At 43.8% G+C, this 22,418-nt stretch overlaps 1 protein-coding gene across 1 annotated transcript in view; it reads left to right on the top strand.

Annotated features, from left to right (window-relative positions):
* The window catches only part of Dnah11 (dynein axonemal heavy chain 11), a 326,474-nt gene that overhangs the window by 33,521 nt on the left and 270,535 nt on the right, over positions 1-22,418 (top strand). The window contains exons 12-22 of the mRNA XM_041639057.1: positions 44-239; positions 2,002-2,106; positions 2,245-2,637; positions 7,612-7,944; positions 8,125-8,376; positions 8,456-8,625; positions 9,477-9,699; positions 14,465-14,581; positions 14,682-14,768; positions 20,402-20,560; positions 21,457-21,540. Coding sequence (XP_041494991.1) covers positions 44-239; positions 2,002-2,106; positions 2,245-2,637; positions 7,612-7,944; positions 8,125-8,376; positions 8,456-8,625; positions 9,477-9,699; positions 14,465-14,581; positions 14,682-14,768; positions 20,402-20,560; positions 21,457-21,540 — 2,119 coding nt within the window. The remainder of the gene's footprint in view (positions 1-43; positions 240-2,001; positions 2,107-2,244; positions 2,638-7,611; positions 7,945-8,124; positions 8,377-8,455; positions 8,626-9,476; positions 9,700-14,464; positions 14,582-14,681; positions 14,769-20,401; positions 20,561-21,456; positions 21,541-22,418) is intronic.

Raw genomic sequence — 22,418 nt, 5'->3', positions numbered from 1 at the left:
TCTCTTGACATATGTAGAAACCTAGAACACCTTGTTGCTGCAGATTTCCAGACAGTCCTGACGAGGCTTCAGTCTTTCAGAAGTACGCTGAAATGACCGCTTTGCTTGATCGATTTGAAAGCAATGTTTATAGCAAATGGAGAAGAAATGTGGAGGAAATCTGTGAACTTAATTTGAATCAGCCCTTGGTTAAATTCAGCGCCATCAATGGCCTACTTAGCGTCAACTTTGACCCAAAGGTAGGACTTTACCTTTTTAATGCATCAAGATGCTGTTCGTCTGTCCCCGAAGCCGCCCTGGAGACAGACAAGTCCACTTTAGTCATTTAAACTCTATTCTGGAAAGTAGTGCTCCCATGAGGAGTGTAAATTTGAAACAGAAATTAGTTTTCATGTGTATACGAGTGTGTGCATATGCCATGTGTGTGTGTGTTTGAGTGAACTCAGGAACCCAGAGATTCTAGGCAAACACTGCCAGTGAGCTTATTTATTCATACTCTACTTGTTCATTGCCACGTTCCTTACTGGTTTATTTTGTGGGGGGACCAGCATCTCACTGTTGCTCAGACTGGCTTTGAACTTACCTTGTAATCCAGAAAAATGTTGAACTAGCATTTCTTCTGTCTCTGCCTCTTAAGTAGTTGGGATTAAAGGCACTTCCTCTTCTCCTTATTAATTGATTAACACCTTGTAATGACTTCTACCCCATATTCACCTGATGGTGAGCTGCTGAGAGCAGGGTCCATTTCATCTTTGCTTTGTTTTGTGTTCCAACTTCCTGTCTGGCAGCTACGAACCTCAGTAACCTTAACTCAGTTGACTGGTATGTATAGAGTCTGCTACATGGCTTCTGGTGTGTGTATTTTCATAACAAGTATTGGATTGTTTTAGTCAATTAAGACATGAAAGCCACAGATTAAAAGGAGCAAAACTCTGTCATGCTTTTGGTTGACAAAGGCGTTTCTGCTTGCTGTCATTTCTTCTACAGGGAAGTTAGCTTGTCGGTACTGTCTTATGATGCATGGTGGTGGCTAGGGCTGAGCAGTATCTTGGCACAGGAGACCTCCAAGTCTGCCCCACGAGGACACACTTCCTCCAACGAGACTACACCCACTCCTAATAGTGCCACTCCTTTTGAACTTATGGAGGCCAATTACATTCAAACTACAATAATAGATAAGTAGTAAAACATACAAATTAGTATAAAAGCAATTGAAGGAAATGTATTAGGGTTAATTGAGAGTCTCATGGTTTAGCACCATCTATAGCCTTGCTGTCCCTTTGAGAATGACTGTGAGCATTAGAAGCAACCACCACACACCAAATACTGACAACTCTCATTCTATGGAGTCTGTAGATCCTGTAATGCTCAGATTTTAAGATAAAATTAAATTAGATAGAATTTTAAAAATTAAAAAGATAAAATTTGAACTAAAAAAATGGCATTTGCCACAGAGTCTGTGTTATCTGCCTGTGAGCAGTAGAGTTCACATTCCTTAGGGAGGAAGACATACATGACTTGGGTTCAACAACGCAGATGAAGCAAAAGTCCGTTTCCTTTGAACTAGAAATACAGTAATTGCAAGATGACATTTTAAGCATTTTACGTTAAACTCATCTTAACACTGAAATGTACACTTATTCTTAGCGTCTTACTTATTTGTATTTATTTGAATGGAGGGAGAGAGAAAGTACGGAGCACATGGAAGGTCAGAGGGCCACTTGGCAGGAGTAGTTTGCCTCCGTGCTTGGGAGGTCATCTCTCTCGTTTCTACTGCTGCAGCAGCTATGGGCGCTTCCACCAGGTCTTCTGTCTGCACCCTGCCTCACTGCAGGAGAACGTGGGCTGGGAGTGCACATGTGAGTGCACTGGGCTTTTCCTGCAGGATCTAGGGTGCTGAGGCTGGCCGGCCTACAGCAAGTTCTTGCACTCACTAGCTCTCTTAGTGACCAAGGCATGGATTCTTAAAGTATGCAATAATTCTCAATATTCTTGAAATAGCTTGTGGCAGTATTGAGAGATGTCAAATACCTTTTGATGCTGAAGAAATCCGACATACCAGACTCAGCCTTAGGCATCTTCCAGAAAAGGAACACTATTTTAAAGGTGTGTGCCTTTTGATACTTTGGTACCTTTGAGATGAAAATACTTTGAATTTTATTTCTTGATTTAAAGACCTGTGGCATTTGATGCAGAAAAATGCTAATAAACCTGGTCCCTTTTGTTTTGTGTTTTCTTGCTCAGTGCATTGGGAGTCTTGAGCTTCTTGTCCAAAGCTACAATAGGCTGAAGCAGACCCTTCTGGAGGTGGAATACCCTCTCATTGAGGATGAGCTCCATGCTGTGGATGAGCAGCTCAAGGCAGCCGCAACGTGGCTGACCTGGCAGAATGACTTCCGGGTCTACATGGAGAGGGTACAAGTGGCCACCACAGAGCTGGAGCTCAGAGTGGCCCAGACTCAGAGTAATGTGCGAACAATCCAACAGACCATGCAGACCTGGGCAGAGTGGCCACTGCTGCCTCGGAGAGAGCCCAGAAGAGAGGCTGCCTTCACCTTGGAAGACAAGGGGGACCTATTTGCTAAAAAATACAAGCTGATACAAGAAGATGGCTGCAAGATACACAACTTGGTAGAGGTAATAGTTCCAACATTTCTACATATATAAAGCTTTTTATTTGGTAAAAAGCAGAACAAGAAATGCTTACTTCACGCTGTAGATCAGACCTGAAGGGGTTAACAGATGCTAACCTCACACTGTAGCTCAGACCTGAAGGAGTTAACAGATGCTTACCTCACACTGTAGCTCAGACCTGAAGGAGTTAACAGATGCTAACCTCATGCTGTGGATCAGGCCTGAAGGGGTTAACAGGTACTAACCTAATGCTGTAGATCAGGCCTGAATGGGTTAACAGATGGTCTTGCTGTAATTCAAGGTGAAAGAGTCTGTGCTATTTGCCTGGGATTTGTGTAGTTCCCACTCCTCACTCCTGAGGGAGAGATGTGAATATGAAATACAATGACCCAACTAAAAAGCAGAGGTTGCAGGGGTGGTGGTGCCTTTAATCCCAGCACTCAGAAGGCAGAGGCAGGTGGTTCTCTGTAAGTTCAAGGCCAGTCTGGTCTACAAGAGCGAGTTCCAGGACAGGCTCCAGAGCTACAGAAGTAGAGGTCGATCCTTCTTTGACCCAGTTGATCTCTTTGGCTGTTAGTAAATCCTTCTACTTGGTTGGCTAGTGTCAGCCATTTTGATTTCATGATCTCCTTAGGATGGCAGTAATAGTTACTCTGCTTTTTAAAAATATATCTGAGTTTCTTGGAACTGGAGAGATCGGTCAGTGGTTGAAACACTTTCTGCTCTAGCAGAAGACCTGGGTTCAATTCCCAACATCCACCCGGCAGCTCATGACCATCTGTAACTGCCCTTCCAAGGGGATCCAACAGCTTGTTCTAACCTTTGTGAGCACTGTATGCTTGAGCGTACATGAGACCTCAAAGCCTACATCCACAGTGGCACAGTTATCCACAGAGCCATACCTGCCAATAGTGCCATGAGCTTATAGGGGAAATTACATTCACCTGCCACAAGTGGGAGGAGTCTACACATGCATCATCCCCTACTTAGGACCTAGAATGAAAGCCAGAGTTGGGCATGAGATGGGGAATTTAGAAGCCATGGTTGCCTTGGCAAAGAGACATGCTGGTGTCAGTCTGCGGTGTCATCCAGGAGACTGGACAGAGAAGGGGGAAAAGGAGGCAGAAGCCTGTGAAGTCACAGAGGCTTGCTGTGGGGCACCGTGCAAGTTTAGCTATACCTGGACACTGTCAGGGCTAAAGAGGGCCTTATTTCTCACATTGCCTGATGTTCGTGTGTGGACTGGAACGATCTCACAGAGAGGAAGGACTTGCTGGGGGAATTCATTTAGGGGTGGGAACTGATGCTCTACACATGACGTGGAGCTTTGGGTAGTGAAATGAGAAACTGACAGAGATTGACGTCTGGTACCTGTAGCTAGCCAGTGCGAGAGACACAAACAAAGGGAATTTAGCTTTCCAGCCACTGACGGGGCTAGGGAAGTGACTGCTGTTCACTTCTGAGAATCTCATTATGTGCAACCTTCTCTTGAGGAGCGTTTGATCCCGAAGCCATAAACACGGTCCCTCTGGTCTCTGTAGTATTGGACAGAGAAAGGACACTTGGTACAGCCTGGAAACTTCGGTGTTCAGCCTATGTCTTCCAGAACTTGGACCTGGTTTTCCCCAGTTCAGCAATAGGGGAGAGAAAGGATTATGATTTTCCTGTGAGCCTCCTGTGTTCTCATACCTTTCTAAGTTGATGTTTATTTGTATGCACCTGTGTGTTCATGTATGCTTGGACGTGTACGGGAGCACATGTGTGTGCAGTGTGCATGTGAGTGGGTGTGCATGAATGTACAGGTCCATCCGATGGTGATGGTGCTCGGGGCTGGATCACATCCGAGTCCGGAGCTCACCAGGACAGTCAGATTGATCTAGACATCTCATTTCCACCCCCAAAGTTCTGGAATTCCAGGCAGACTGCCACCTACCAGGCATTTGTGTGGGTGCTGGGGACCAAGTTCCAGTTCTCAAGCTTGTGTGCAAGTGCTTTGCCCACTCAGCCACATCCCTGGCCCCCATTTTAAGTGTGTGTACATCAGTGATAGAGCAAAGATCCTTGCTGTCATGAAGCTTACGATCTAGCGGGCGGGAAAATAAGCGTGGTGCAATAGAACTGGTGCTACAGGAAAAGCTGGGCACTCGATGAGGGTTGGCAAGAGGGTGAGGGTCAATAGTATGATTACAGCAAGTCTAAGTGAAATCAGACATGGCCGGCCCTGGCAGGGGTGTACAGAGGAAGCTGCTGGCTAGCCGGAGCACCTGGTGTGCTCAGGGAAGTGAAAGGGGAGGCTAAGCGAGGTGAGATGCTAGCCTTCGTGCGGGGGGGAGGGGGGGTAAATAGGGAGACTTTTCAGGTTTACTTTCGTTCCAATTTAGTTCAATTCCAGGTGTGTTCTTACATTACATGTCAAATGCCTCAAAGGTTCTTTTCTGCCCCGTGAAGCCTCAGAGCAGATATGGACCTGCCTTGCCACTGTTCCTTCCACAATAGAGGCTTGGCACCCTGGCCAGCAGGCCCAGACCCCCAGAGTCGTGCTGTAGGAAGGCCTCCTCCCACATCCTGGTTTAGTGTCTTTGATTTTGAATTTGCATTTCCAGTGGGAACCTTCTCTTGATTCCCACACTAATAAACCTGACTGTCCAACTCTTTTATTTGACCAATGAACACCTCAAACTGTCTAAAATGGAAGCCCCAGTCTTAGGTCCGTTCCTTTCATAGGAATCTTGATAGAATGTGGAGTCTACAGCATACCCCCCCCTTTCATCCTTCACATCCAGAACATGCGTTAGCTCTGCTTAATTCAAAACACATCCAGACCCCAACCTTTCTAGGCATTCCCATTGCTCCTAGTCGGGAGTCATCTGTGACCTCTCAGATGGTCTGAATGCTAATCCCTCCCCAGCTCAGATTCTAACACCCAAGGTGCTGGGAACAGGAGCTAGGGCCTTTGGGAGAGGGTAAGGTCGTGAGGACAGAGCCTTCATGGATGAACTAAAGCATTACTGAAAAAGACCCAGGAGAGCTGGGCGGTGGTGGCGCAAGCCTTTAATCCCAGCACTCGGGAGGCAGAGGCAGGCGGATCTCTGGGAGTTCGAGGCCAGCCTGGTCTACAAGAGCTAGTTCCAGGACAGGAACCAAAAGCTACGGAGAAACCCTGTCTCGAAAAATCAAAAAAAAAAAAAAAAAAAAAAAAGACCCAGGAGAACCTTGCGTCTCTCGGGCCATGGGAAGACAGCAGTTTTCAGTCCGGAAGAGGCCGTGCAGCTTGGTCATTGTCTAGAGACAATGTCAGCACAGTAGCCAGATGCCTTAAAAAACCCTCTCCAAACAAGACTCAGTGGCTCCCCTGAGGCTGACATAGCAGTTTCACAAGTGGGGATTTTAAATGACAGAAGTGTGTTCTCTTGTGGTCTGGAAATCTCGGCGAAAAGTCTGTGATCAAGTTGTCGGTAGAGCTGGGTTTTCTCCAGGGTGCTGCCTAAGGCCTCTAGAGTAGAAGAGAACCCCCAAGCATCTGCCATGTAAGGGAAGAACACATCTGGATGTTACAGTACTCTTTGCATCTTAAGCTACACTCGGGTGTGGCTCTCTTTGGTGCTGTCAAATCTTCTGTGACTTTGTGAGGATAGGTTTAACACCTGTTCATGTAGTAGGGTCTGCCTCACAGAGGTCAGGTGGCAGATCGCAATTAGTTTTCTGGGTGGGAGAGGGGGTTGTTCTTTCTTTCTTTCTTTCTTTCTTTCTTCCTTCCTTCCTTCCTTTCTTTCTTTCTTTTTTTCTTTCTTCCTTTTTTTGGTTATTTTTCAAGACAGGTTTCTCTGTGTAGCCTTGTCTATCCTGGAACTCACCATGTAGACCAGGCTAGCCACGAACTGCAGATATATGACTGCCTCTCCCTCCTGAGTCCTGGGGTTAAAAGACTGTGCCACCACCACCCGGTTAACATTTTCTGGATAATTAAAAAAAAATCTTAAACTCTAATATCAGGCGTTAGACATTCAGGCTAATAAATCCCAATTAAAACACATTGGCCCTCAAAAGACCTGACTAGAAACCTTTATGAGAGTACGATTGGCATTTGTCTTCTCACAGTCCTCTCTGTTTTTCCTCAAGTCAGAGCTGAGTAATTTCAGAACTCTCATTCTGTGTCAGAAAATGAGAAAAGCTTCCAACATGAGGCAGCTGTAAAGGAGACACATGTTGGTTGGTTGGATGTGTCTAGCCTGTGAGGGATATTTTCCTCTTTGACTCAAGGAATCTTTGTGAGTGGCAGGGGAGGATGAATGTGTCAGGGACTTTGTTTTTCATGTCTATAGGATTTCTCCCTTTTTGCTTTTATACATATCCCTTTGCTTTCTATGTCTATCCCTTTGTCCTTATACTCATCCCTTTGCTTTCTAGTGACCACAAAAGAAAAGGCTGCTGTGTTCAGGTTCTCAGGATGCATGCACGCAGGTCACATGACTGTATGTATCTGGAGATACATGACATGAAATGCAACCCCCCTAAATTTGGAGGCAGCAAACCCGTAGGATCCCATCCCCAACTTAGTAATAGTAATATCGTAGTGTCCCAGAGTACTGTTCTCAGAGGTCATTAGGAAATCTCTTTATATAAGGGCCTGGATAACAAAGTCCATGACCACATAAACTGGGAACAGTCCTGGGCTCCGGTGTTTCTGGAATTTTTTTGGGAATTAGTATATTTCTTGCCTGTATTTGAAGATAGCAATTTTCATATTGATTTCTTCTTTTAAAGGATATTTTTTGAATATATGCGGTATGTTAGCTTAATGCTATACTATTATAAAATCCTACATCAGCCTTTGCCTTTTACCAATAGGTTCTATAGCCTTGGATTTGAATATCTGGGCACCACGCCCCAAAATACAGTCCTTTCCTCAGCAGGCACTCCAGGGCAGGCTTCCTTTTTATGTTGGTTAGCATTGACCCTTTCATCTTTCATTCTTAGGAGAACCGGAAGCTCTTCAGAGCTGATCCTTCTCTGGATTCCTGGAAAATTTATGTGGAATTCATTGATGACATTGTGGTGGAAGGCTTTTTTCAGGCCATCTTGCATGACCTGGACTTCTTCCTGATGAACACAGAGAGACAGTTAAAACCTGCACCGTTTTTTCAAGCACAAATGCTCTTAATACCCCCTGAGATTGTGTTTAAGCCCCCTTTGGAAAGAGAGTGTGGGGACGGTTTCTATGATCTGGTGGAGGAAATGCTGTGTGGCAGCTTCCGGATGTCCGCCCAGATGGAGCGTGTGGCGGCACACCTGGACATCGCAAACTACCAGGTATTCTCTCGGGAACCAAACGGGGATCATGAGAAGCCAGAGAGATGCCAGTTAGGGCCACACGGGCACACAGATTCTTTTCTTCCTTTTGTTGAGGACTCTCTCTTGAGTGATTCCATTGGATAAGGTTATGGTAAGAAATCCTTGGGTAAGGACACACATGGTTCCCCTCTCGTTTAGAACGACATGGATAACATGTTAGGCCTGGCAGAGGTCCGGCGGGAGATCATGAATAGAGTGGCTGATGTCATCAGCAAAGTCTTGGAGTTCAGAAGTTCTCTGGAGACCTACTCTTACCTCTGGGTGGACGACCGAGCTGAGATTCTGAAGCAGTTCCTCCTGTATGGCCCTGCCTCACCATCTGAGGAGGCGGACGCTCATGCGAATGAAGATATCCTGCAGCCACCAACTCTAGAACAGTTCAAAGAACAGGCAAGGCAACCCTTAGCATTTAGTACTCTTAACTAGCTTTTCATGAGGTTGCTATATTATGTTCTTTCTAATCTTACAGATCGACATTTATGAGTCTTTGTATGTTCAGATGAGCAAGTTTGATGACTTCCGAGTGTTTAACAGTTGGTTCAAGGTAGACATGAAGCCTTTCAAGCTGAGCTTGCTCAGTGTGATCAAGAAGTGGAGCTGGATGTTTCAGGAGCACCTGCTGAGATTCATCATCGGCAGGTAGCCTTCACCTTTGGGTTTGAAATGGGTCTAGCTTTTGTCATAAGCTGGCTGGTGGGCTGTGGAGATGGCTCAGTCTGTAAATTGTTTGTCGTGTACCAGTGAGGACCCGAGTTTAGCCTCCTGTACTTATGTAAAAACTGAGTGTGGTGGAATATGCGTTACTCCCAGATGTGGGGAGGCGAAAACAGAGGAATCCCAGCCAGCCTACAGCAGCACACCTCAGGCTTAGTTAGAGACCCTGACTCAAAACCAAACAAAGTTTCATGAAAGCTGAAGAACGACCCCTGAAGTTGTTCTCTGACCTCTGCATATAAACCCACAGCTGACTGGTTTGTAGTTGACAAATTAACTCCAATAGTATTTGTACGATAACTTTAGAGTAGATTTAAAAAGTTGTTCTCTGACCTCTGCATATAAACCCACAGCTGACTGGTTTGTAGTTGACAAATTAGCTCCAATAGTATTTGTACGATAACTTTAGAGTAGATTTAAAAATGAATATTTATAAAGAATGAAAATAAGCTCCTATCAATGCTCATATTTGAATGACCTTGAAAACCTTCTGTCTGGTGAAAGATACCAACTGCAGGCCCTATACAGTGTTGCTCCACTTACACAGGGAAAGAGCATGGTAAGTCATTGCCACAGGTTGGAGAATATGTCTTGGCTTGGTATGGAGAAGGAATGTATGAAATGACACAAATGGATGCTTAAATCCGGTAATAGGCATTTGATTATTTCTGTCTTTCTGCTATGGTGCATATTCCTGCTTGGAGCTCTATATGAGGCGAGTGAGATGTTTTCACTAACTTAGCTTGTGCATACCTGTGTGTACACGTTTGTTACAGTCTGAATGAACTGCAGGGATTCATCAAGAGGACAGACATTGGTCTTCAGCAGCAGCTGAGTGAAGACGACCACAGCAGCTTAGTCGACATCATGGGCCATCTTCTGGCTGTACGAAGCCGACAGAGAGCTACTGATGAGCTCTTTGAACCCCTGAAGGAAACCATCATGCTGCTGGAAAGCTATGGTCAGAAGCTGCCTGAGCAAGTCTACGCCCAGCTGGAGGTAAGTGCCTGTGAAACAGGCAATTCCTTCAGCTGGGGGCTGACTTTACAGTCTTGTCAGCATGAAGCGAGATGCAGACAGTGTTTTCATGGGACAGGTGAAGAACCTGAAGCTAGAAGAGATGACTTTTTCAGGCCATAGAAGTAGTAAAGCCAGCCACTACGCACCTCTGTGTGCAGCATAAGAAAACGTTCTCACCCACTGCGATACTGTCCTCCCACTGCCCGGGCCATCAACACCTCTGCGCTGCTCCTCGAGTCCCCGTCATTTTCATGTGTGCCATGTAGCCGTACCCACAGTCTTCTGCATTCTCTGCTGCCCACCATCTGAGAAGCATTCTAAAATACGTCACGAATGTGACGATAAAAATGTGGAGTTCCAGGATAGGCGCCAAAGCCACAGAGAAACCCTGTCTCGACAAACCAAAAAAAAAAAAAAAAAAAAAAATGTGGAGTCTGGTCTGGATGGGAAAATCTCTGTATTTTCCTGTCAGATCTCTATTTCGCACTGGCTGTACTCCAGAAATATTTGGTGGCTGGTAGGTGCCAGAATACAAGCAAGGTCTGCTTAATTTCAACCAAATTCATGAGGAAAGATCTTGGAGTTGAGTCTCTGCTGCTGTGCATATTGGAATTCTGTAGATGGTGGAGTGGGGTGGACTTACAACGGACTTTGTGAATGTCATCAGTGGGCGCATTAGCCAAGCTCGCGTTGAGGTTAGTGGTCAGAGCACACACTCAAATACTGACTGATTCTGTATGCATGTGAGTGCGTGTGTGGAGGATACGACGGCCCGAGGAGGACACCTGTTCTCCCCTTCTCTGCCCAAGCCCCTGAGTTTGGGTACTGCCCTCAATTTGGAGCTAGACTGACAGTCAGCAAGCTCTCATAATCCCCATTCCTGACAGCTGTGGGCTTACCATGCATGTACCAGTCCTGGGGTTTTTAATGGATGCGAGAATCTGGTTCTCGTGCTTGCTCTCTGTTACAGTCTCTAGCCACAGCATCTGGCTTTCAGTCCCTCAGGAGACAGCTCTCATCTATCTGCCTTGGCACACTTGTCTTGGGGTGTGTTTCCTTTTCGGAAAACTATTTCTTGTGACTCTCTTTAAGATAATTTTTTGTTTGTCTATATTTGCCTTTTCCAACTTATTTTAGTTACCTCTTTTTTATTTAGATGAAGTTGACAGCTAGGTTTAATATGAAAATAATATTTCAAATGTACAATTAAGTAAGAATTAGTGTATTTACAGCGTTGTGTTACCGCCACTTCTGTTCAGGGCCACCAAATTTTCTCATCCGGCAAGGAAACTGCCATTCATTGCCAGTCTTTCTCTACCCCAGCCCACACACTGGATTTGGCTTCCCCTGGTAGAATGGCTTTATAGCTTAATCACTTTGTATCATTATTGACATTTTACTCCTTTTGATCTTGTGTTTACCTGTCTGTCTACTGATGGGTGTAAGACTTGCCTCTATCTTGGCGAGCATGAATTATTTTCTTTCGAACACTGATGTGTGGATATTTGAATAACTGTTTTCATTTTTTTCTGGCATGAACTTAGGAGTGGACATGCTGGGTCATATGGTAGTTCTATATGTGATTCTTTCAAGGATTGGTATTCACACTGGTGACAACATTTTGTTCTGAGAGGACAAAATGCAACAATATATTATTGCAAGTGATCTTTGACCATAAAGGACAGAGAGAACTGTTGTGTATGAATTATTCTGTATTACATGAAACTGTCCTTTGACCTGCTACATGGGACAAGTGACAAACTGGCCAGACAAATGCTTAACAGCCTTGAGAGATGAAATAACCATAGTAGCATCAGCTACAAAGGATTTTTATTTACTTATTTACTTAGTTTTTACATTTATTTATATTTCTGGGTGTTGTATGTATATATGGGGGAGCTGTATGGAGGTCAGAAGACAACTTTCAGGACTGTTTCTCTTCTTCAACCACGTGGGTTCTGGAGATCAAGCTCAGTCTTGGAGATACATGCCTTTACCCTTAAAGCCATCTGACTGCCCCAATATATCTTCCTTAAAGAACTTGGGTATTCTTTGTGTCAGACCTTGGACCTTGGCGTTTATCTCACAGAGAATCCAATTATAACATAATTAATCAGTATGGGGAAGTTCTCATTTCCTCGAGAATTTATAATATGAAAATTTGACTTCCTTAGGGCTTGAAAATACCAATCTTAATTGAAAATATTAAATCTTTTATGTTTCAGAAGCAGACTGCAGATGAGAGGAAAAATAGGTTGAGTTATAACTTTTCCTGAATAACTTGCACTTTTGTGACGTGTCTATGCTTACTTCTAGGATTACAAACAAAACAAAGAGCACCTTAGATGTGCTTGTATTTCAAGGTTCTGAGAGCTTCTTCATCATCATTAGCCTTTTTAGTCTGTTCTCGCCTTGGCATGTCTGTTCCCATTTTAATTCAGTTCTTACTACCCCCAACCCAGCTAACAGTAGTAGCTGCTCAGCCTACCCATTCGTCCTCATATGCTGCCCACAGTCTGCCCTGCAGCAGCAGTAGAGTTCTGGTCCACAGGGCTTATCCACTCTGTCTCTCCCGGAAGCCCTCATTCATTGCACCTCACATGGAGTTACCGCCTCCCCAAATTCGATTCTGTCCATTAGACTTTTGAGATGGTCCAGTCTTTTGCTTTTTGCATCAAGTAAAGGGGTAGTTAGAATTTACAAGCACATGGCAGGTCTGCTGTGTTTGAGGAAGGTACAGACCTGAGATGTCCCTTGTGAACCTCCCTTACTTCCACTCATGGCTTCTGATGGGATGCTGAGTTTCATTGGGTTGTGTTGTTCTTATTGTTTTGAGACATGGTCTCTCCTCAGTTGGGCCTTGAACTTGCTATGTTGCTAAGACTCACCTTGAACTTCTGTCACCCCTCCCTACTCCTAACCTCCACCTCCTGAGTCATTGGGATTATGGTCAAGCAACATCATTCTGGGGACAGAATCCAGGGTCACAAGACACAGGATTTTGAAGAGGAGGCAAAAGATGAGAGCACAGTGTTTTAGAGCCCGAGTCTGTTGATTCCTGACCTGGAGGGGGTTCCTGTCATGACACATTCTTCCTAATGACATTGATTGTATGACTAGTTGACCTGTTGGGGGAAATTAGTACAATGAACCACGTGAACTGGCTCTGCGCACGCCTCCTTCCTTTTCTTTTGGAGACACTAGTTTAATTCTAAGAACGTGTTTTACTGCTGAAGTACCCTCTCCACACAGCTACTTAGCACAGCACCCTCTTTATAATCTGCAGCTGCTGGACTGCCCATAAAATATCTACTGAGGGTTACAAAGTAGCCTGTGGAACTTTGCAGTGCAGCTCAGCAAGGCAGGGCCTTGTCAGGAGATGTGGCTGTGTGTGACCAATTAGGTTCAGTGTCCTTGGACACAGCCATGCTTCTCCACAGCATCATGGCTATCACAGAGTCAGTTGCTCCTCATCTGTTTGCAGAGTAGGTGGGGAGGGCAGAATGGAGGTCGTACCTCAACTGTTTATTGTTGTTTTTGATCAACATCAAGTAGGAATTGATCTTCCTGTCCCCCTTGCCTCTTGAGTTCCTTCGAAAATTCCTCCTTGCCAAAAACTGGTCAACCTCAGTGCTAAAACTTGAGCCAGCTCAGAAGCCTGCAAATTGTGACAAAAGGACGAAACTGAGTCACATTGTAGCTTTTGCCTACTCAGAACCAAAGTTTCAAAGCAATTTTTTTTCTTTTTTCTATCTTTCTTTTTTTAAAAAAAAAAAACAAAAACAAATTAAAGTTCCTGATTTACATTTCTGGTTTTTAGGAAGCAGTAAATTCATGCCCGGAGCACTTTAATTTCATGTGTGTGTGCGCATGTATGTGTGTCTGCATGTGTATGTGTGCATGTGTGTGTGCTTGTATGTGTGTAAGTGTATGTGTGTGTGCATGTGTGTATGTATGTGTGTATGTGTGTGTATGTGTATGTGCATGTGTGTGTGCATGTGTGTGTGCATGTGTATGTATGTGTATGTGTGCATGTGTGTATGTGTGTTGCATGTGTGTGTGCGTGTATGTGTGCGTGTGTGTGTGCATGTGTGAATGTGTGCGTGTATGTGTGCATGTGCATGTATGTGTGCATGTGTGTGTGCGTGTGTGTGCATGTGTGTGTGTGCATGTGTGTGTGCATGCGTGTGTGTGTCTGGATGAGCATGTATACATGATTCATATGCATGTGGAAATCACAGTTTGCTAATGAGTGTTTTTCTTAATCACATATTTTTTGAGACAAGGTCCCTCATTAAACCTGGAGTTCACCCATTTGGTCAGGCTAGTGGCTAACAAGCCCCAGGGATTCTTCTGTCAATGTGACTTTCTACCCTAACCCCTCTGTGCCCTCGAGATTGTAGGTCCATACTGTCACTCCTAGGTAAAGATCAGAACTCGAACATTCCTAGCAAGCCCTTCCCCAGCCTCCACAGCTCTTTAACTCTGTTCCTACAATGGTAAAGTGGTTCAGAGGTCTTTATTTTGAAATGTTTCTGCCAATTTTAAGAGGAAAGCAATTCTGATGCCTGCATGGGGGGTGCTCCAGTTCTAATCCCTTCTATGCTGTAACCTTGTCTTATTTGGAAGACTTACTTCTAAAAGATGTCCTGAGTAGGAGGACAGAAACAAGAATGATTTGATCTCATGTAGTAGAGTTGGCTCAGGAGCTGAAGTGATGGCCATTGCATCTTTGTTTACACAGGAATTACCAGAACGATGGGAAACCACCAAGAAGATCGCCGCTATGGTCAGACACAAAGTCTCCCCACTCCAAAATGCGGAGGTCACTCTTATTAGAAAAAAATGTGTTTTATTTGATGTGAGTTACTTAATGGGTTTGTAGCTGTCTATTTTTAAGGGAAGTTTGACAAGGGAAATAGAAACTATCTGATTGACATTCACTTTTCTCCCCTGACTAGGAAAAGCAAGCAGAATTCCGAGAGAGATTCAGAAGGTATGCCCCGCTTGGATTTAAAGCAGAGAATCCGTACTCAGTGCTCGATAAGGTAATTCCTTCCCAGCCGTCTCATGGGCACAGCTGGAGCCAGATCAGAAAAGGAGTTTTCTTTTTTCCTCCATTACATTGTTTTAATTTGTGTTTCCTCCAAACACCACCATCATCAAAATAATCACCCAAGTGAAAACAGCACTGAGAATGTGCGAGGTCTCGCCATCTGTCAAGAGTCGGAGGACAGAAATAAGAATGATTTGACCTCATTTAGTAGAGTTATCATCCAGCATCCTGGCTGCTTGTGAAACCACAAAATTCAAGTTGCATAGGCTAAAAATTGAGTTTAAGGCTGGTCTGAGTAAGTTATAATAGTGATGTCCTATCTCAAAATAAAAAGTAAGGACAGAAATATAGACGAGTGTAGAGAGAGCTGCCTAGTTTCTGGAGGAGGTCTAGAGTTCACTTCCCTATAAACACATGAGCAGGCACATGTGGATGGGGACACACACAGGAGGAGGGAGATAAAAAGAACTTTTATTGGGCAGATTACATTTTAATTACCATTGTAGCCCCATGAGATCACTACACCTTTTCTTCTTTAAGATGAAGACAATCAGCATACTTTTTTTGACGATTACAGTTCATAAATTTCAGAAATAGGATTACAGTTTTGCCTATCTAAATCTTCTTTGGAGAAACCAGCACTTCTAACAATGATGCTGCTTCCCATGTACTAACCTTCGCCTTTGTTCTCTGGTGGTGCGAGGGCTCAGGCACTGAACTACAGCTCCAGACCGTGGACGTAGCTTTGACCAGAGGACTGCACAGCAGCCTGGGTGTCAGTCCTCTTGACTCACCCAGGGTTTCTCACAAGTTTCTCTCAAGCTACATCACTCTGAGAACTCAAACCCACACAGGATTCACAGGGGATTTGAAAGAATGTCTTCTATCTTTGTGTTAGAAACCCTGCAGGATCTTAACCTAGCAACGCAAGAAGTGCAAAAGTGTCCCTGTGAGGGTGAGAATGTTTTCGTTCACGGCTGGGCACTTCTGGGGTTCCTCTTTGGGCTCAGTCTTCATGTTTGGCTTAGGATTTCCTCTTGGAATGGTGTCCAGATTTTCCAAATCCAGCTTTGAATTGAAACAACTGCTTTTACCCTATTAAAAAAAGACACCACTCTGTGGCCTAAGGTTTTTTCTCCCATTTTGAAGAAAGTTAGTTTATATCCATTGAAAAGGAGTAAGTTAGCATATGTTAATAAAAGATTGTTAAAAGACTATATCTAAACTCCAGGTGGTCTGAACAGATTGCGGATGGGAAAATGTTTTTTATTTGACTCACCAATATGTTGTCTGCAAACATTTATGACAGATATGGATTGAATCTCTCCACTTCCACACATACTGTAGCTGCTTATAGTTGAATATTTAAAAGTGAGAAGCTCATCCCATGCCTTTTCAGGATGTGCGGCAGACATTTCAGAAAGGATGGAGCTGGGCTACCTTCTTGACGTCATTCTCTGTGTTTGCTTGGCTTGTAAATCTAACACTTCTAGAATCAGATTCAAGCAGAGTCATGCACAGTCTTGTACTGTGGAGAGGACCAGTGCCCCAGGCATCTTACCCCATATATAGAAGCCATTGACCTCCCGGGAACAAGGAGGATGATGGTCTATGGCGGGATTTATTCTTTCTTTATTTCCTTTCTCCTTCCTTCTTTCCTTCCTTTCTGTGATGGGATTTCACAGTAAAGTGCTGGGTTCTGTTCAGCGATAAAGATGGGGTGCACAAAATAGGGAAATGATTCAAGATAAAAGGCTGCTCATTTTGCAGGGCTTGCACACGGTGATGATTCTTCTTGCATAAAAGATGCTGGATACATTACTAGAGATGTACAGTTGTACATAGATTGTTCATTTCCCAGCAGCCCAGACTCCAGAAATAATCACACAGAAGCTGTGTAATTACAACCCTGCTTGGCCTATTAGCTTATGCATATTTCTAGCTCAGTCTTATCTCTTAAATTAACCTATTTCTATTATTTTATATTTTACCACAAGGCTCATGGCCAACTGGCAAAGTTCCGGCTGGCGGCTTGCATCTTTCCCCTCTGGTGGCTATATGGTGTATCACTGACTCCGCCTTCTTTCTCTCAGTGTTCAGTTTAGTTCCCTCCCCCGCCTAGCTCTACTATCACAGGCCAAGACAGAGTCTTTATCCAATAACCAATAAAAGCTGCACATATACAGAAGGACTTCCCACATCATAGAAATCTCTTATCAGCAGGATAGAACATTTGAAAGGACGCCAAAGCCTTGCTGCTTTAGCGACTCTTGAGCACGCCAGCACATCCCGGAAGCTGCAGCTTTGAGATGGACACTTTGCCATGGTGGACGTTGTATCAGAGCAGATCTCAGGGTAGCTGGTGTGGGGCAACAGAAGTGCATCCAGGGTGTACAGTGTGCACGGGGAGCCTCTGAGGAGCCCAATGACCCTTGCGAAGGCTCTGGGGCTTAGTAAGGTGAAGGGAGAGGAACGAGGTCATCTAGGAATCTATAAATGTGAGCCTGCTGTCATAAGCACCTGTGGTTCCCTCTATGCTGCCTTGGGATTAAGGAATTTTCCAGGCCAGGGAATAGGAATGGCTGTAAGTAGCTTTTTTTAGAAATTAATAGAAAGAAACTCAAATCCCTGAAAAACACAGTCCTGATCTTAATCCATTATCCAAATATGATCAGATGAATGTGGAAAAGTGCCAGTTACTTAAGGAAATGAAAATTACAGTTGCCTGAGACATACAACTCAGCACATAGGAGAATAAACTATTTACATTAGGAAAAAATGAGGACCTGTGTTACATCGGAAGAAATTACTTGGAACATTTCAAATAGGCATAAAGAAATGAGAAATAGGCAAGAGATACAGAGGAAGACATTTGAATGTATCCAGCTAGAATAGAGTCACAGGATTTGAAAGGTGTCACCAGTGCCCTCTGGCTTCTGTTCCTGCTGCGAGGCCCTCTTGCCTGCCTGCCACTTCCAGCAGGAATAAACAGAATGATCAATATACTGACATATCTCTGGAGCTAGATGATGTGGATTCCAGAAGCTGTCTGAAACAACTCAGGGTGGATAAGTGAAGGTTTGTTTAGATTCATCACAGTGAACCTCAGAATACTAAAGGTGACCGGATAAAGTCAGACATGAAGCTGCTGGAAGTGGCAGGCAGGCTCTTAGCAGAACAGAAACCAGAGGGCACTGGCGGCATCTTCCAAACCCTGTGACTCTATTCCAGTAGGGCTGAATGCCGGCACACTGAGTTTCATGACACTGAAATGAATGCACTGCGAACAGGTCACCAAAGTGTCTTCTGCCACCTTTGCCTCCAGAAAAGGTGACAGCTGCCAGGTGGTAGTAGCACATTCCTTTAATCCCAGCTCATAGGAGCAGAGGCAGGTAGATCTCTGTGAGTTCAAGGTCAACCTGGTGTACAGAGTGAATTCCAGGACAACCTTCAAAAAACCTGTTTCAAAAAACCAAGGATGGAAGGAAGGAAGGAAGGAAGGAAGGAAGGAAGGAAGGAAGACAGGCAGAACCAAGGCAAATGTCATTTCATTTTCAGGACAGACTCACATGCAGCCAGACCTTGAAAAGAATAACTGGCGTGTCAGATGGTATGCTAGCTGTCGGTGGTTATAGCCATGAAAGAAGCAGAACTTGTGGCCACAGAACATGTTAACACAGAACGTGAAAGCTTCACCATGAAATGCCTACCTTTTCATAAAAACCTAATTTATCAAGATTTTCCCCAGAAATAATAATTCTATATAGTGTTGAATATTACTTATCTTTTATCCTAGCTGTAAAATAATTATCAGGCAAGACTAACTAAGGGTCTGTGGCGGCAGGAGTATGAAGCAGCTGGTCACAGAGGGAAAACGTGGCCTTACTGAAGCTATTGACTCTTGGCTCACTTCCTCCTGTTCATTCAGCCCACATTTAGGGTGGGTCTTTCCATCTCTCTCAATCCTCTCTAGCAACTCATGCCTAGAGGTTTGTCTTCTAGGTGATTGTAGATCATGTCCGTTTGACAATATTAACCACCACAGGGACATCAGCATTAAAATCAGCCAGGAAAAGAAATAGAAAAAGTGATTTGTACAGCTGTTGTAACAGCTGTTTATAATTCATTTACATTACACTAGGTATTAAAGATAACTTAGAAAGTATTTAAAATACATTCATATGTTTTATATGTTATATAAAATAGGCCACGCTATTTTATATAAGTGACTAAGTGTATTTGGGTTTGAGTATCTGGGTAAAATCCTGGAACCAGTCTCCTGCAGATATGGGGGGACAAACATAATATAGAACTGGCTAACGCTCATGTCTGACATTTAAAAATCTCAAGAGTACATTTTCCAATGCTGTCACTACAGTAAACCTACAGTGGGATGATACATATGTTAGGAAGACGTTTTCATTTGGATCTAGGCCACCGTGTGCACATATTTTAAAACACGTACATGATAAACAGAAATATTTGCTTGTCAAAAAAGTTAGAATTTACAGAACATAAAAAAATCAAATGCTGATTTTCTTAATGTTAAAAGAAAAAGGAAGAAAACTAAAGGAATTCAGTCGTTGGACCTTGGGAGGAGGATGGAAGGAAATCCAAAGAGAAGCCAAGTCCGGTTCAGACTGGAGAAACTGATCACTGAGGACGGGAGAAAGAGCAGGGAGAAACAGCAGCGGGGCCGTGTGTGTGTGTGTGTGTGTGTGTGTGTTTCTGTGTCTGTGCTTGTGTGTCTGTGTGTCTGTGTGTGAAAGGCACCCCCTTTCAGATTTCACTGTGTGAGCACACTGCCCTGTTAATAGACAGGAAAATTAAGAGACACTCGTCTAAAGGGGAAAGCAAACTAATCTGCACTGGATGCAAAACATCAGCTTTTCTATGTGACAGGATAGTAGCGGAGCCTTAGCAAAGGCGACCGTTAGCTGGCATTCAAACATAGGTGTGTGCGGATGAGTTTACTCTGGATGCCTTCGGGCATGTGTGGTCTTGAGCATGCTTGTATTGGTAATCATTTATAGGGCCATTTTGGATTTGGAATGGTTTTCTTTCTTTCTTTCTTCCCTCCCCCCTCTCACCTTTTCCCCCCTCCTCTTTCTTCCTTCCTTCCTTCCTCCTTCCTTCCTTCCTTCCTTTCTCCCTCCCTCTCTCTCTTCTTTCTTTCTTTCTTTCCTTCGTTCCTTCCTTCTCAGGGTCTTCCTCTGTGCCCAGGCTGGTTTATTCTCAGCGATCCCCCCTGCCTCGTTTTCCTGCATGTTGGAGAATCACTGAGGCACTACTCAGAGCTAGAATTTGGTTTCTTCCTTCTTTCTTTCTTTCTTTCTTTCTTTCTCTTCCTCCTCCTCCTCCTCCTTCTTTGGTTGTTATTGTTTTGTAAAACTAATTGATCTAAAAAACTAATATCTGATATAGAACTTCCCCTGTTCTTGAGCTAAGTTCCAACTTCATGAAGAAAGCAAGAAGTCAACAGCCGTCTGCAGCTTACAAATTACATGGCAGGCTTTTTATTTCAATTTCCTTTTGAGCATCACAGTTTGAAGGTGCAGTCACAGAAACAGGGACACTGTAGCTTCTGTCCCTAGCCTGCAGCTTGCAGGTGTGTTTTCCCCTCAGGCACATCAGGAGCTGGAGACTTTGGAGGAAGAGATGAGGCAGATGCAAGACTGTGCACGGCTCTTCGAGGTGGCTCTTCCAGAGTACAAACACATGAAACAGTGCCGCCAAGAGATCCGGCTGCTCAAGGGCCTCTGGGACGTCATCATTTACGTCAGAGTAAGATGGATTTGGAGCACCATGGTTTTCTTTCATAGAGATTTGAGTGACCGTGTAATCTCAGTGTCTGTATCAGTTTATTTGGGTTTCGTGGTGTTTTAAAGTATACATACATTAGATTTTACTCCCTACACCTATTCGCAGAATTAAGATTCAGAGATCTCTGTTAATGAAAGATTCTGCCTGAATATCGGTTGTTTTGTAAAACATTGCTATATGAGCTGACTGCCTCAGATCCTTTGGGGATATTCTATAGAATATGAATAAATATTAATATGTAAACCTCTGTTAAATATACTGCTGACTGCACATACAAACTCACATAGACACCCTGTTTGTATTTTCTGTATACATGTATAAACTAAAATGTACTGAAAATATTTAATTTGTATGTGATTAATACTAAAAGCTTATGTATAAAAAGCTCTAGGAAAATATACAACTTGCACAAATCCCTTAAGTCAGTTTAAAACCATGTAAAAAATATATTAACAAGATGTAAAATATAAATATAATCAAAACTGGTAAATGAGATTTTTGTTACAAGAAAGACTTTTGGATGACAGCCTAATTTCTATTGCATATAGAGTTATAGAAGCCTATTTTTCAGTAATACACTTAACAATTAACTTAAACTCTTTAGGATGAAATGATGATGACTATGTGGATTTATTATTGCTACTAGAAATTAATACATCATAGTGTTTTAGCCTTAACTTCGCACGTTCTGACGATTGTTGTATTTTAGTGATGGGGAAGTTTTGACATGTGCAGTTGATATTTTAAATGGACTTTGCACTGGTGGAGAGCATCCTGGGTCTCACCAGTTTATATATTTGGTTGTGGAGACTTGCTTCTGCCAAATGTTGACACTTTTATCTCCTGTGCATTTTCAGAGAAGCATTGATAACTGGACAAAAACTCCGTGGAAACAGATCAACGTGGAACAGATGGATGCGGAACTCAGGAGGTTTGCCAAGGCAAGTCTCATAACTGCGGGTAGAGCCATTTGTCTTTCTGGGCACCACCTCCTTCCATCTTCCCTTGCCTAGTAGTATCTGGTGTAAGGAGCTATGTTTCCTTATTTACTCCAAACAGAATGAGACAAAACAATATTTTTTTCCACTCTCACCATGTTGTGCGCCTCATCAAGCCTGCCCTTCTGAGAATGAGTTGATAAAAGCATATTAGTGTATTCGCTTTTACTTCATTTTATTTTGTGTGCATTGGTGTGAGGATATCAGATGCCCTGCCCTGGAACTGGAGTTGCAGACAGTTGTGAGCTGCCATGTGGGTGCTGGGAATTGAACCCATAGCAGTCCGTGCTCTTAACCGCTGAGTCCTTTTCTCAGCTCTGGTGCACTACTTGAAGGATTAATGAGTGCATGAGAGACAGCCCTGACCATGAGCTTGCCATAGCTTCTAGAGTAGAGAGGAAGGTGGTGAGCACCAGGGCCGAGGGCTACAGCTTAGGAACTGAGCCTCTGGTGTCTTCCCTTAGAAACCGTGTGTTGTAATAGGAGCAGCAGGCTGCATTCCTGGCACCAGGCCGCCCTCACTGCTAGCTTTATACCCAAAATAATTACACAGAAACTGTATTCTTTTAAACACTGCCTGGCCCATTAGTTCCAGCCTCTTATTGGCTAGCTCTTACATATTGATCTACCCCATTTTTAATAATCTATGTAGCCCACAAGGTGGCTTACCAGGGAAGATCTTAACCTGCGTCTGTCTGGAGTGGGAGAATCATGGCGACTCCCTGACTCGGCTTCTTTCTCCCAGCATTCTGTTCTGTTTACTCCACGCACCTAAGGGTTGGCCTATCAAATGGGCCAAGGCAGTTTCTTTATTAATTGAG

The sequence above is a fragment of the Microtus oregoni genome, unplaced genomic scaffold (genome assembly GCF_018167655.1).
Source record: "Microtus oregoni isolate MIOR12 unplaced genomic scaffold, Mior012 000056F_ref0000123, whole genome shotgun sequence".
Classification (NCBI taxonomy): Eukaryota; Metazoa; Chordata; class Mammalia; order Rodentia; family Cricetidae; genus Microtus; species Microtus oregoni.
The sequence above is the reverse complement of the archived record's forward strand: the minus strand, read 5'-3'. Positions and strand labels throughout refer to the sequence as shown.